The 15,831-nt window shown below is 43.7% G+C and overlaps 1 protein-coding gene and 1 long non-coding RNA gene across 9 annotated transcripts in view; one reads left to right on the top strand and one right to left on the bottom strand.

Annotated features, from left to right (window-relative positions):
* Nucleotides 1-12,235, bottom strand: part of LOC139623681 (uncharacterized) — a 40,168-nt gene extending 27,933 nt beyond the window's left edge. For 3 of the 7 annotated variants that reach the window (XR_011691579.1, XR_011691578.1, XR_011691576.1), the window contains exons 1-2: nt 12,057-12,205; nt 10,949-11,105 (exon numbers count right to left, since the gene is read on the bottom strand). This is a non-coding gene — a long non-coding RNA (uncharacterized lncRNA). Of the gene's footprint in view, nt 1-9,023; nt 9,164-10,948; nt 11,106-12,056 lie in introns of those variants that run through there. The other 4 variants (XR_011691574.1, XR_011691575.1, XR_011691577.1 and 1 more) reach the window with 3 other exon arrangements.
* On the top strand, nt 628-10,858 carry tbx1 (T-box transcription factor 1). 2 transcript variants are annotated; one of them, XM_071482086.1, is made up of 8 exons: nt 628-1,445; nt 2,661-3,051; nt 5,310-5,411; nt 5,848-6,019; nt 7,148-7,303; nt 8,327-8,394; nt 9,024-9,124; nt 9,768-10,858. In XM_071482086.1, the coding sequence occupies exons 1-8, from the start codon at nt 1,262-1,264 to the stop codon at nt 10,148-10,150; spliced, it is 1,557 nt and encodes a 518-aa protein (XP_071338187.1). In that variant the 5' UTR covers nt 628-1,261; the 3' UTR covers nt 10,151-10,858. The 2 variants fall into 2 exon arrangements, with proteins under 2 accessions (XP_071338187.1, XP_071338188.1); XM_071482087.1 differs by having other exon boundaries at nt 633-1,445; nt 2,712-3,051.
* Nucleotides 12,236-15,831: the final 3,596 nt, after the last annotated feature.

Below are 15,831 nucleotides of genomic sequence, written 5' to 3' on the forward strand. Positions count from 1 at the left end.
TGCTTTATCCCATTAGACCCCCGCTGCTGCCTTCACACTTAATTCACGGACTCCGGTGTAAATGAGACTCTATCCGGTCACCATCGCTGCAGCTCCGACAAAACACACCTCTGGTCGCCGCACATTAAAGCTGAACCTCGATAAGATGAGAGCCAACAGGGCGACACTGGAGGCGCAGGGCGGAGAGGTCAAGTCCAGCCCCGGCCTCACATGCCACGTCTGTTTATTCTGTTTACTGGCTGGAGTTGTGCTCAGTAAAAAAAAAATGCCTGTTTGCCTGCGTGTAACAAGGTCGCCTGTGATGTAAGAGGTGAGGGGTTTGTGCGTAAATCAGAGATAAATGTGCGTGAAATTCAGGTATTTGTACCATGCTGCCTTTGGGACAGTGGGCTCAGAAGGCTGGAATAATAAATGGGGTTTGTGTGGATGCGTAAAACAACCCCCTATATAAATAGTGGCACCCATGAGTGACATCTCTTAGATAAAGTGAAATATCTGCCGCCTCCCAATTATTTAATATCAATGTGGAATTAAAATCAGTTTCTGTTCTTGGTAATAATAATAATCTGTTGCAACCTTGTTGAAGAAAAACTGCATTTGGACTTTTTTTTTTTTTTTTTTTTTTTTTTTTTGCATTGCAGCCCCTGATGCTCCGGAGCAGCTCTGTCTGGGCTTGGACTGATAAAATATACACACGCATATATAGTGCGGTAATTTACTGGAAAAGAGGCGCACTCCGGAGCCTGACATTGCAGTGACGTTGGAGTTGAATTCAAATGACTGACAAGGTCTTATTGAAATAAAACATCCAGTGCAGAGCGCAGACACTTTTTCCTGCTGGTGCAGGGGAGGCGTGGATCTTGCTCACTTTTGACATTCTCGCAGCAGTGGTAGCTTCTCCTCAAGGCAGGACTCAGATGACACCACCCCGCCACAGACCGGAGGAGAAACAGGGGAAGCTCTCTCTCTCTTCACTGCGGATGAACTATGTTTTGACACCAGGACTTGTTCAGATGTTCATCAGATGAATCAGAGCACCGGGGAACTTTTCGCGTCTTCACGGTAGCCGTGGGAATACTTTAATAAGAGCAGCCTGCTCCAGACTCTCGCACACACCGAGCGCCGGTGGCGGAATGTGAAAAACCCCATTTTGGCGCATGTTCCTCTCCATTGTGCGCAGCCTTCTCCTGCTTTCTGTGCGGTTGGAAAGCGGAGGAGGAGGAGGAGGAGAGACGGCTTTTCCCAAATCGATCCCTTGCCTATGGACGACGGCGGTCCCCTCTCTCCAAAGGCAAATGCTTTCAGTATTGCCTCTCTGATTTCGGCTGCAGAGCAAGCAGGAAACGCAGCGTTTGACAAACAGAGCACCGGCCTAGACAAGCCAGACCTGCACAACCACAGTTTCTTTAAAATGCACTACAGCACTGTGACCCGGGAAATGGAAGGTAAATCTGTTTGTTGATGCCCATAGAGCTGCTGTAGCATGTACACATCTCACTCGAAATTACATAACACACTTGCATCAGCTCGTTTAATCGGCATTTTCAAAATAAAAATAATAAATTCAACTAAAGTCAATGCGTAAAACCCCACATGCGTGCGTTTTGTTAAATGCAGGGATGAAATTAGTGTAAAAATAAATTCTGGCACAGCTGGCCTTCTATTAAAAATAATGCAGATTAATCCTAGAAATCACTATCAGGGAGGAGAGGTCTGCACACAAAGCAGCCAGAGTGGAGGGGAAAAAAAGTTTCCTATTCCAAAACGCCAAAGTGTTGCACAAAGAGTCAACTTTAATTCGTGGACAGGATCACATACATTGACAATGAAACCGGGAGGAGGAGGATTTACACGGGTCCCCTGCGTCTAATGGTAAAAACAGACCATAATAAGCGTATCCAGCTCGGAGAGGGGAGTATGTCAATTCCTACATCTATTTGTCCAATAACCAGAAAGCAATAGTCACCTGCTGCCTGTTTGTTTGTTTGTTCATGCAAATCAGCGGGTGTTTACCTTGTAACCCGTTCACGCCGCGCTCCGCCGGTCAGCTCCTCTATTGTTTGTTAACGGGGCTGATGTGGGCGATACCCTTATCCAAAAGTTAAATGGGTGCCGGAAAGCCCATTAAAAAGGGGCGCACTTCTCTGTCAATCAGTCTCGTCCCAAGGCGAGGAAAAGGCACATTACCTGCAGTTCCTTATCTAAATAGAAATAAGAACCGGTTTTATCGCAAAGGGGAGGCCCTCTGCGTCAGATAAGAGAGGAGACGGGGTTGCGGTGGAACACACAGCAGCAGCGCACAACAGGGGCCGCTCGGAGCGCAATCGACCCAAAGCGCATTCACACGCACTCGACGCTCGTTTGTGTCAGTAGCTGAGAGATTCGACGCAGCTTTTTTTTTTTTTTAATCGAAACATTTCGGCATTATTCGGAAGTATGCTATTTTAGCTCAGGCAGACTGTAGTATGCTGGCAGTGGATGCAACCTCAGGGATTAACCAACAGCCGAGACGGAAACTTTTAAACCGAAAGGGGTGCATATGTGCCTGACATCTTCATTCGGAGCTCACTGAATCCTGCTTCTGTGTTCACTCTCTTTCTCATAACCGACTAACAGTACAAGGCATATTTAGTAAATCCAGTTTTTTGGGATGATTTCAGCCATATCCAGTCCGTGGCTGACGCAGCTGTCCCATTTTTGCGATGTTGCAGCCTTCACGACGAGCAGCCTGAGCAGCCTCAACACGCCGGGGGGCTACCACCTCTCTCCGTCCCCCGGGGACCCCTACAGCCAACATGAGTCCCACTTCGAGCCGTGCCCGGCCGCCCAGCACAACTACAACTACCCGGGGTCTAACCCGGGCCAGGCCCCGCCGAGCGACAACGGGACTCCCAACTGCTCGTCGTCGTCCTCCAGCTCCACACCGAACAGCAAAACGATCGTGAAGAAGAACCCGAAAGTGGCCAACATTAACGTCCAGCTGGAGATGAAAGCTTTGTGGGACGAGTTTAATCAGCTGGGCACGGAGATGATCGTGACCAAGGCTGGCAGGTGAGCTGGAGAAATAACACACAGCAGGCTTCTGCCATTGTGACATATCGGCTGATATGACTCCATATCCCTTAGGAAGAGCAACTTTCATCTTTGAAATTTGAGTGTTTTTCTTTTTAATTCTGAGCATTTATGCTGATGCCGCAAATCACAAATGCGGCACATACAGGCCTAGCTGGAATTAGTCTTTTTATTTGAAAATATAAAAACTATGATTACAGCAAATCAAATGAAGGTAAAGCAGTTTAATTTAAAAAAAATCTCCTTTTCCTCTGGAGTTTAGCCTATAACGAACTTTTTTCACTGTTCAGCTGTTCTTTTCCTCTCTTTGTGGGTCCAGCCTGCTTGATTTATTTATTATAAAAGAGTCGACTGAAACCAGGCCGAGTGGATTAAATGAAAACACTGACCGAAGCTCAGAGAGAATACATGCAGAGTGAAGCAGTGCAGGTGAACAGCTGAGGCCTGCAGGTCTTTAAGAGCCGTTAATGAGGAGGTCAAAACGCGAGGAGACGTGTGTGTGTGTGTGTGTGTGTGTGTGTGTGTGTGTGTGTGTGTGCGCCAGCTGTAAACACCACGCTGATGTGATCCTGCTGCATATAATAGATTCAATAAGGATCACTGCGAGAGTCGGCTGCTTTTCTTCAGCGTCACTCTCAGTTTTATACACAGCGCCGTTACAGAGAACATTAGAACATTACAGAGAACATTAGAACATTACAGAGAACATTAGGGCCTTAAATCTGGGAGTCTTTACACGCGTGGACGCGCATCAGATCGTGTACTAACTGATTAGGACGTTGTTGTTACTCGAGCCTCACGACTGGTTTACTCATCACTGCTTCAGTCTCACAAAAGCCCGTTTTTGTTAGATAAATCGCGGCCTATCGATGCACTACTATCTGTTTTTATTTGGTTATTAATCATTTAAAAAACAGTAAACGGTCATTGAAAGAGAGCTGATTAATTTCCAATTTGAGATGACTCAGATCTTTTATTGCAGAATTTATAGGCTACTTTATCCCGCTTGTGTCGCCCTGCTTGGATCCTTATAGGCACACAGATCCTACCAGCGCTGACCTCTGACCCTTGCGGAGAGCCCATAAAATGTTTCACTAATCCTCAGTATATTTATTATTTTCAGCCAGCATGCACTAAACACAGCCGTGTCCAAGCATTTCTGTATTATATTAATATAAAGAGCCGTGAGATAATTGATGTAATCCCGAAAGTTAGGCTTGAGTTTCCCGCGGTGCCTGACAGGAGAAAGGGGATCTGCAGCGGAGCACTTTAAAAGCTCCTCCAGCCTCACCTAGCCACAACACTGACGTTAATTGAGCGTTGATTTTTAGGATCCCTTTCACTGACTCGGCAGATTACTCAACTTTCAGCTGGTGTTGTTGGGGGATATGGATCTGCCCGGCACACAGTAACCTAACCTGGGCGAGGTGGAGGGAGCCGGGCCGCTGCATCTGAGAGGCTGGAACTTCCAGCGGCGACTTTCTCAGATATAATCAGAGAAATGATCGTTATTCAGTTCATAAAGGTCGTTGGTAGTGTAGTGTCAGCGTGCAGAGAGGACCGCCTCTACATGCTCCCCGCTGGAGCCTGGTGTTTTCATACAAATAGCCTATAATTCTGGATATTTTCCATTTCCCCCTCTCGGTCCTGAGAATAAAAAAAGAGGAGCACCACCTCTCAGACCCAGATAACGTCCGTGTGTGTGTGTGTGTGTGTGTGTGTGTGTGTGTGTGTGTGTCCTTCCACTACGTGTGTAGGCCTTCGTGTGTCTGGAATTCATCAAAGGCACAGAAGAGAAGTTAAAGCGTTTTGCCAGAAGTTACAAACGCTGAGTTAAAAGACAACAAACCGAGAGCTCCATTCAGATCAGACGGAGTTTTATCTGGTTACGCACGGACGGAATCACGTCATTTCCAATAGTTTGAAGCCTCCGTCTTCTCGTAGCCTCCAGCTCGGGCCAAATTCAGCACCGTGGGCCTGGAGCTGCATGTCTCTCTGCAAAGTGCAAACATCATGTTTTTTTAAAGACTACTTTTGGCAAATAATTCGTTGGCTCCTCTGACGAATTCCAAATGGCCTAATTCAAACAGATGAACACACTGATGATCCAGTTTTAAAAAGTAGGACATAAAAACAAAATGTGCACCCTACAAGCAGCAGTAGCAGCCATTTAAAGCCTGGATTTAACAGTCGCCCCGTGTTTTTTTTTTTTTTGTTGTTGTTTTTTTCTTTGCCAGGAGAATGTTTCCAACTTTCCAAGTGAAAATATTTGGGATGGATCCCATGGCAGACTACATGCTCCTGATGGACTTCCTGCCTGTAGACGACAAACGTTACAGGTAACTTTGTGGACATCTTCAGACTGAAACACACATCTGCCACTGTGGGGCTGTGAAACAGTGTAGCCCACTGGTTAGGAGGTTTTCACTGACGCGCACAGTCCACGGTCTGCACTATGAAATTCCACAAGCAAAATAAAAACTACATTACGAATAAATGTATCAAATAAACGTATGAAATGTAAATGTGTTCCATATATTCAGACACTGATAAATATTTCCACGATTAACCAGTGTGTGTGAAATATGTCGGTGCAACATTGCAGATACATTTTTCATCATGAGGCCTGCTGTTTTTTCATATATCCTCAGTGTCAGTGTGTGTGTGTGTGTGTGTGTGTGTGTGTGTGTCTCGGCACGTCACGGAGATGTTGTTGACCTGTATTTTAGTGACCACCGGAACCTCCTGTCTAATTCTCTGCTCTGGATCCCGCAGGTATGCTTTCCACAGCTCTTCGTGGCTGGTGGCGGGTAAAGCTGACCCCGCCACACCGGGCAGGGTCCACTACCACCCGGACTCCCCGGCTAAAGGCGCGCAGTGGATGAAGCAGATCGTCTCTTTTGACAAACTCAAACTCACCAACAACCTGCTGGACGACAACGGACATGTGAGTGTGCACCGGGGAGTGGGGGGGGTGCATGCAAAACAAACACTTCGGTTTGACCACAACAGCGTGTAGTGTGGCCTGTAGGTCCGACAGTGTAACAGCCAACACACCGCGGATCACTATGCAAATAATTTAGCAAAAAATAGACAGCGGTTAACTGACTATCGTGATGGTGCAGATAAGAGCCGCTTCACTGCCAGTGGAAGGTTTTACCAACACACTCAGGGGTCCCAAATACTACAACTGCAACAACAAGAAGTCCCTCATTGTGAGGGTTATTATAAGGAGGACTTGAGCAGTTTTATTCGCCCTCAGGCTGATTGATGCAAAGTATTCAACTTTGATATTTTGACTAATAGTCAGACGTGGCCAAAAGCCTATTTTCAATCCACAGAAATGGCGGCGCACATCAGGCTCTACTCCAAAAATGACGGCAAGGAAGTGGAATATTTCACCACTGGAAATTATTTCAGCCCTTCCCGCTCCATCTTCCCCTCTCTGAGTGTTTCAGTGTGTAGTTTCATCAGTTGTGAAATCAGACATGAGAAAGAGTTTTTCGTGATGTCGGGGAATATTTTAGCAAAATGCTGAAAACAACACTTCAGGATGGAAATGAGGATTTATCGAGGGTTCATCGAGGGCCTGAAACAATTACCTCATGGTCATCATTTCTAGTCATGATTTTTAAATAAGAATTCTGATAGCCTAATAAATAATCTCACACAGCCTTTATATATATTCATATGAGCGTCATAGTTTTAAAAGGCCCTGCGCACTTAACTGCTTATTTCCGCATCTAATGGCATTTACCAAACATCCGTCTGTCCGCAAATAGCCTGCGCAGCTTATAAATGACTGACAGGGTTTTTAATATTAGGAAGGATAAATAAGATCATTTTTCACTGGTAAAACTCACCAAACTACCTCGTTTAGTCTTTACGATATTTTATTTTATTTTACTTGATTTTATGTAACCCTAATTTATTTGTTTGCCAGATGTTAATTCGGTACAGCCAAACAGTAAAAGTATAAGACCGAAAATAGTTCGGCCTATGAACCTTTAGTTTAATGTTGAAGTAATTGTGTATGACCGCTGATCCATCCTTTCTTTATTCCTTTATTTTACAGATCATTCTGAACTCCATGCACCGCTACCAGCCCAGGTTTCATGTGGTTTATGTGGACCCCCGCAAGGACAGCGAGAAATATGCAGAGGAGAATTACAAGACGTTTGTTTTTGAGGAAACCCGCTTCACAGCGGTCACAGCCTACCAGAACCACCGGGTGAGCCGCTGTTTTCTACAGCAGTGTGAGAAAGCTGCAGAAATACACAGCTTTGCATCTGTGGAATGGGACCAGATTCCCATATGTAGCACGTATATCATAAAGCAGGCTAAGCACAGAGTAGACGGCTATTTGAACATAATAAATAAAATAAATGCCATAAATGATGACCACAGGTTGGCAGGTTGTTGTTTTGTTTTTTTAACTCACTACTGATTATGACACAGATCATAAAAACAGTATCTTGTTCCTTCTGCGCGCACGGTGAGAGCTGCTCAGCTCTTGGTGCAGCTCTGCCGCTTGGATGTGGCTCTCTGTGCGTAAATGTTTCTGCCCTGCGGCTCCTCGCTGCTCTGTTTTCCGTCAGCCTCAGCCTCCGTCCACATTCAGTGTGAGAGTCGCTGCGGTTTGGTGATTGGGATATTTGTGAAACTATTCTTTTGTTTGATAATGATTGTCACAGATTTTCCAAAGTGTTCATTATTTTTACACTTAAAGCGCTGGTTTACAATTAGAGCAACAATTACAGTTATATTACCGCGTTTAATGTGACTCATGAAATTAAGATAAAATTATACAAATTAGCAGGAACACAATAAAATGATGATGATGGAGATGAGACATATAGGCAGTGCACGTCTGAGTGATTCTGAATCATTTATGATCGGGCTGTGTTGTGTCTGCATGAGACGCTATGCAGCTGTCAGTGTGAAGATGGTTCAGAAATCAGCATAGTCCAGGACAATATAAGCTCTGTATTAACTGGCAGCCTTGTTTTAAATAACACTGAATGACCATGATGCTGAACAACAGACCTGTAACTGTTTACTGACATGTTTTATTAAAGGCGGCAGTGTGCTCAAATGTGACACCTAACAGTTTCAGTCCATCAGGGCAGCGTCTACCTCTGCTGTCATTTCTAAAAGAAGTTGAATGCACTGATTAATAGAAAAGGAAATGACATTTTGTATAACTGCAGCACGCAGCACTGAGGTTTATTTGGTGTTGTGCTCTGGATTTCAGATCACACAGCTGAAGATAGCCAGCAATCCCTTTGCAAAGGGCTTCAGGGACTGTGACCCAGAGGACTGGTGAGTGTTTACACTCAGAGAAAATACTGTCTTATTGGCATGTTTCCACATGATGTCAGATTTTACAAAAGAGCTGGCCGGGCAGAAGAGCATTTGCAAAATAGTTTTGCTATTTGTTTTGCTATGCACAGGTGGCAGATGGGTGGAGTTTGCCACATAAAAGAGCACGAGTGCCACCACATTTCGAAATCACTGGATATTGTTTGAAAGTCAATCATCTTTGCTTTTCTGTCAGTAACAAATTACCAGACTCTCTAATTGTTGGATTACGGTAAACCCAGTCCATCTGGAATAATCAGGAAGGTGGAACAAATACAACGACTTTTTCCAAGTGCAGTTCAACCAGCTCTGTTAATGACTTGTTTTCTTTATAGCATTTAGTGAAACAATTACGCTTAAGTTTATAGGGATTTGCGATTATTTTATGGAACGGGCCAATCTGAGTCATGTAAAAACACTTCACGTTTCATTCATTGTAAACTGGGGGCCCGTTAAAGTGTTAATGCTCATTACATACATCAGTGTAAACTCTTAAAATATGCATTCATCAGTTTAACATATAATAAAGAAAATGTATCCTTGACATTCATTAAATGAGTATGTAACTGAATCCATTCTCTCCGCTCCAGGCCTAGGAATCACAGGCCAGGCTCTCTGCCAATAATGAGTGCCTTTGCCAGAACAAGAAACCCAATGTCATCTCCCCCGCAGCAGAACGGCACAGAGAAAGGTCTGCACCTCGCTCTTTGTTTCATTTCAAAACTGCTGCCTGGCATCAGAAAATGAAACACAGTCATGTTACGTAGTTAAACATTCAGAAGAAATACTTTTCTTTCAATTGTTGGTGTATTTCACTCGTTTCTTTTTACTTTTTTTATCTTTAGCACAGTGGTGCATTTACAGAATCATGCCAATAGTGGCTTTTAATTAAAAATCAAATATCAGCCAGTCAATGTCATCCACTGCGAGGTTCTTACGCTACTATATAACTGCTTACAGCTTCATAACACAGTCAAACCTGCAATGAAAATAAGATTGTCTTCACGATGATTTTATTTATTAGTTTACTACTACTAATAATAATAATTTTATCAATTGAATATTTGTTAAATTGAGAGTTAAACCTTGACTTTAAAAAGCTTGTAATCCACCTGAAAGAATTTTATAATAATAGCGTCTTATTGAGAGCTCCTATGTGTATTTGTTCCTGGCCTCTCCCCAAAAACACAAAACCTGTACATGTCACAACACACTGCAGCGCGGAGGGCATGAACTGAACACACACATTCTTTAGGACAACATACACAACCTGCTGGTACAAAGTATTCACGTGTTGGCTGCGTCTGACTGTCCTCATGTCTCTCCCTCCACAGAGGACAGTAGGCGGGAATACGAGCGAGACCCCAGCGGCACGCCCATACACGCTGACCCGGCTCACCAGCTGATGTCCCGGGTCCTCAGCCCCGCCCTGCCCGTCCCAGGAGGCCTGCATGCCGTCCCGCTCACCAGTGGTCGACCGAGCCCTCCCCATGACCTTCGGCCAGACCCCCACCCTATAGGGCCGGACACCCTGCACCACCACCCTTACAAGTACCCCACCACCTATGAACACTACCTGGGGGCCAAGACCAGGCCGTCGCCCTACCCTTTACCCAGTATCAGAGGACACACGTACCATCACCACATGAACCCAGCTACAGCTAACATGTACTCAGCCACCAGTGGCCCCTCTAACTATGACTACGGGCCCAGATAATGACTGCTGTCCACCGGCGCTAACAGCACGCAGCACTGTGGGAATGGAAAAAGGCAGGAAAGGCGACACAGCTCTGTCTGTTGATGGCTCACACAGCCTGTGTAACCTGTGTGCGTTTACAGGCTGAAACTCCTTTCTGCTGGATAAATCCTGCCGTATTTATTTAAAGGAAATGCATCTCTGGGGGAAGCATGGGCATCTGCTCTGAGCCCTCAAAAAAGGTCTGATTTGACCTTTGAACCCCAATGGCAACAGCTCTACATCAGGGCACCCTCCTACCTGAGCGGTCGGACATTGAGCCAGCAAACACAGGAGGACAGGAGGGACCTCTCCTTAACACAGACAATACCTTTGATCACAGACTGGAACAGATTTTTTTTTTGTGTTGGATGCACTTTTTGATTTGCCTTGTTTTTATTGCTTTCAAAAAAGCCATATGTTATATAGTCCATCAACCTTCTAGGTAGACGAGATGTTTGCATGTTGAGCTCACCAGAGAGGGTGTCGAAACACATCAAATGTTTTTGTTTGAGGAAAAAAAAAAAAAAAATACGAGATTTGATTTTGAAACATTTTGGACATTTTGAGCCGCTCTGAGAAGCTTGTACCATGGCACTGACTTGCAGCAATACAAAGTAAATAAATGAAGCAGAATGACTGTTCTGTATCTGTAAAATAAACATTAAATTCTTGTAATTCATAAAAAAATAACATTCTTTGTGCGAATCTTCCATTGAAAGTCCCATCTGCTGTTGCACAGCTGAAGGGGAAGGGCTTCAAAAGAAAGAAAAACCTTACCTCACTGATAGCATTGTTCAGCTTTCTCCGTCCGGATTTGCCCTGTTGGAATAGACTGAGGTGTCCGCTGCTCCTGCAGTCATTTGGAGTCAGGACTTGGAAGCTGTCTAAACATTAGACTGCACTATAGTTCAAATGTTGAGATCTGCATCTGCACCTACATTTATGAAAAAAAAAAGCATATACATACATAAATGAGTCATTGACCATACTTCCTATCTCTATACACACTTCCCTCTTGATAAACCATGTGTGTAATTACATTAGGGCAGTGGTTACTAATTCATACTATTGTGCAAATCATTTGGTCAAACAATAATTTAATTAATGCTAATTCAGAAATTTGTTTTCAAGCACCAACTTTCCATAAAGTAAGAATACCATGACATGACACACAAACGAGGAAAAACACTAGCACTTGCATTTCCCCTCTCCCCAGAAGGACATCATTGCTCACATTTAATGGGACAGTTGTGTGATATTTTAAGAATGTCACCCGCTCCTATCTGAGCAGCCATTTCCATCTCCTATTTGAAGTCCTCTGAGGAATGCTTTGTTGTCAAGGTTAATCTCGATGGGGAAAAAACGTCTACTTTGGGATTTGTGCCTGTCACGATACGAAGGGAAACGTAACCTGATGATTCATTTCAATAATGTATTTTTTCTCCTTGAACCCAGCTGCCATTGAGCGGGGGGGGGGGGGGCTGAGGGCGCCTGACCTCTGACTGTTTAATGGCTTGTAAAGGTGTCAAAGGTTAAATAATGTTTCCACGCATTTAAACGCCGACTAATTGGTTGTAGAATTTTTTGCAGTTTGGACCGTGACAAAAACATTGGCGCTGCTTACTTTATAACTGAACTTCATTGAAAAGCCAACATGGAGAATTCATTTGAAGCCAGGCTGAAACGTCTATGTTAGCTTTTTAACCTGTGGGAAAAGTTAGTTTGACAAAAACAAAAGTGCCAAATCCATTCAGTCTATAACTAAATAAATGCCTTCTGGAGGGAGGCCTAGTTTTTCATTTCAAAATTGCACAATGCTGATGTAATTTGGTTCGACATTTTATAGCTTTATCTCTATGAGTCTATCTTCAGCCCATTAAAACACCTTTTGACGTGGAGTCATAAGAACCGTGCTGCTGTCTGGTCAGGGAGCGGAGGTCTGGGAGGTCTGAAGCCGCCTGGCGTGACCCGTCGCCGGCTGCAGGTGCTTACAGTCCGCCGGTCAGGAAGCGGAGAGAAACAACGAGAAGAAACGGCGTTCCCCCCCGCAGCGCCGGGGATGGTGGGGGGCTGGGCGTGGGTAACAAGTGGGGATCAAAAGGTGAAACTCGGACTAATTATAGGTTTCAAAAACACACACACACACACACACACACACACACGTAATATTGAGTGGAACCTGTCTACATAAGGATAACCGAGACCTAATTATCTGTGACCACATAAAACACACAAACTACCAGCAGTTGCAGTTGTATTTTCGGTGGGGGGGGTCTTCGTATTAATACAGATGATCTTTATTTCAACGAAGATGTACTTTTACTTAGGTGAAAATGTGGGCTACTCAGCTAAAAAGGTGCACCAGGTTTAAACGTTTCATTACACGCACGTCTGTGATCAGGCAGCTGAGGGTCCACAACTGCGTTAAGTAGAACAATAAGAGTGTTGCAGTGATTCATTGGCTCATTTACAATTGGAACACTGATGTAAAATAAAGCAGTGGTGGAGAAAGCAGGTTGTATATTAAGTATACAATTACAGCCACTTTTTAACTTTTAGTAAAAATAGTAATAAAACAGTCCATTAGCCTACATGTCCTGCACTGAAAATGTCAAGTAAAAGTATTAAAGCACTGTCAGCAAAACCTGTTTAAAGTATTACAATTAATCAGTGCAGGAATACTTCGCCTGTGTGTTATACAATTGTATACTATTTTATTTAATTATTCTTACTTGCGTGTAAAATCATAACTTGTATAGTAACAGTAAAGTTGTAAAATAAATGTAGTGGAGTCCTGTACAGTATTTGCCTCTGAATTGTAATGTAGCAGAAAATGTAGCATTTAATGTCAATACACAAGTAAAGTAGCTACAAGTGGGCCTACCTTAAATTTGTACCTAAGTACAGTACTTGAATAAATGTACTTAGTTACTTTCCACCACTGCAATAAAGAGAGCCTGATTTTTTATCTCCACATATCCAGGCCTGGCACAGTGTGCATCAGTCTGGGTAGGCCTGACATTAAAGCCTGAGGCTGTTTTTAAACCCTGCCCTGCAGTCTGAAGGAACCCGTAAAATTTAGGAATATGAACAAACACAGGAGATTATATTCTCCCTATTATTAGAGTTTAGCATCATAATGAAGCTTAGTTTTGCTGAATTAACATTTTGTTGAGATTACAGATATTTTGAATCCTTGCAATAGCAAATAAATGATTGTGATTTTTTTTTATCTAAGTGAGCAAATCAGAGAAATTGCGCCTACTGGAGGAATAATTATGAACTGCACCTAAACCAATCTGATCAGCATGGTGCCTGCATTTGAAAATATTTTATGCATTACATTTCTACACATGCACCTAAATGGACTCTGGTGTGCTTTCAGCAGGTTTAGGCCATTTTTCAATTTTATATCATTCATTTCACACAGAGGAGAAGAGCAACTTGCTTGGGTCCACTTACAATTCAGTTTATATGCCCAGATCGCTGAGGCTCCAGGAGACAGGGTGCCAAGGACTTGCCACTGAAGTATGAGGAGGCAGAGGATGGATGATAATGAGACCTGAGGCATCATTTGACACTCAGCTGCATCTGGAACATCTGTTGTGACAGGCCTACCAGGGCCTCGATGCATTCGCCGCAACTCTGTACGTTTCTGGTGAAGAGCTTCGCTTGGACAGTTTTTAGAAACAAGGCAGGTAAAGCAGCCAGAGTCATCCACCTAAACAACAGAACACATGTTTCACATTTCCCCCCTCTAGCCTCTCCACGAATACGAAAGGTGTTACGGTTTATGGCGTGCATGAGGTTGCTGACGGACATTTTATGCAGCCCATCAAAACACATCACCATCACTGGGCAAGAGCCTCGATGTATTAGTATTAATTCACATTTGAAAAAATAAATAAAACCAACTTATCCATGATGTGAAACATTGGCTTTGGCCTGTACAGAAAGAGGTTGTTTTCTTATCATCATTCTTTTTCACCGTTTATGTTTTCTTAATAATCAGACTCAATGTGACGCTTTAGCTGGTAATACAATCCATGAATACACCCGAAAGCTCAGGGAGTGACAACATCCACCACACACACACTTCCACACCAACACAATCCAGCGGATTATGTCCTATCCCAAAGCCAGGATGACCTCTGACCTTGAAGACCAAGGAAGACACACATTAGGTGATAAGTGAAGCACAGGGCCTGTTGTGCAGACGGTCTCCCTGTCCATTTATTGACTTCCTAAATGATCCATTATGAAGTGATTTACGAGGTCCACCAGCCACTTCTAAGACCGGTGGGTTGCTGTCTACTCCATTCAGCAGACATCTGCACCAATGGAAGTAGCATTTGATTTATCAGAGAATGGACGGAAGCTGGCCCACGCCACCTCGTGTGTTTGTTCAAGGGCAACAGGAGAGTTAGGAAGCTATTATGAATGCAAGATGTCACCAGAGGGGTCAGACACAAAAGGTATAGATGGAGCTCTGCGGGGAACAAGGAAAACATGTCATTAAAACCAGGCACTTGGAGAAAGAAAAAAGCAAGCAAAAAAAGTTCTTATTCCAAGTATTTTTCAAACAATATCAAAGGATTTTTCAATAAGTCTCAACTACAAACACACCTCATCCAAATCATAACACTGAATACCGACAAGACAAGCCACCAAACCTGCAGTTACACACAGTTTTCCATGACAGAAGCATCATGGCAAGGAAGCTTGTCTAGCAAATGACCTTGTCTTTCCTCTGTTCGCTAATGATTCGTGGCCATTCTGCCGGCCTGGCTCTTTGATTTCTCAGGCCTTTCCTGTACAGCATGATGAGCTTCTCAATTTGGGGTCATCCCAGGAGACAAAGCCTTTATGAAGCAGAACGTCGAGCGTTTGAAGCCCTGGCCCCCGGCCTCTTGTCACAGCGCTTTAACACATGAGCTCCCATGCTGCTCATTGACTCACAGAGATATTATTAGAGACAGTGGACAGAAAAACAACACCTCTCTATTTTCTCTGGGACTTTCACAACAAGACCCTTGGCCTTCGTCTTGACAATGTCGGTTTCTTAAAAAAGACATCTGTATTTAGAATTACGTGGGATAAATGTAATAGTCTGACTATTCTATCACAAAGGACGTTTAAATACATCTTATTTTAAAGTAAATCAGCTCATAAACAGGTAAGGCTAAGAAAGGAAAGCGACTGCAGATCACCACCTTTACAAAACCAACATCCCTCTGTTCTCTGTGCCGGCTGTGATTAACCTAGTTACACAAATGCAGCTCAGGTCAGGCTGGAGGGCCTGTGTGTTAAGCTAAGACCTGCTAGAATAACAACACAGGATTACATAGCTGCTCAGGTGCGTTTGTATGCCTGAAATTCAAGTGCACTGGAGCAAATCTCCAATCAGATAAGTCAACACAATCACATACCTGCGCAGAGCATCACATCAGGCTTTAGAAAACAGTGTCCTGAAAAAGCTGGCTCCCTCCAGTACTACCATAATTAACTATCCACACCTATATGCACTGCAGCACTTCTTTTAAAATGTGATATAATATAATTATTGATGTCAGTGGTTGGTTGATAAATTGGAAGAAAAGACTGTGGTGTGTGTGTGGGTGTGAGAGTGTGCGTTACACCTCTAGCAGCACCACCAAAGA

Source organism: Trachinotus anak, unplaced genomic scaffold (assembly GCF_046630095.1).
Source record: "Trachinotus anak isolate AG129_WGS33_773 ecotype Australia unplaced genomic scaffold, CSIRO_AGI_Tana_v1 ptg000008l, whole genome shotgun sequence".
In the NCBI taxonomy this organism is placed as follows: domain Eukaryota; kingdom Metazoa; phylum Chordata; class Actinopteri; order Carangiformes; family Carangidae; genus Trachinotus; species Trachinotus anak.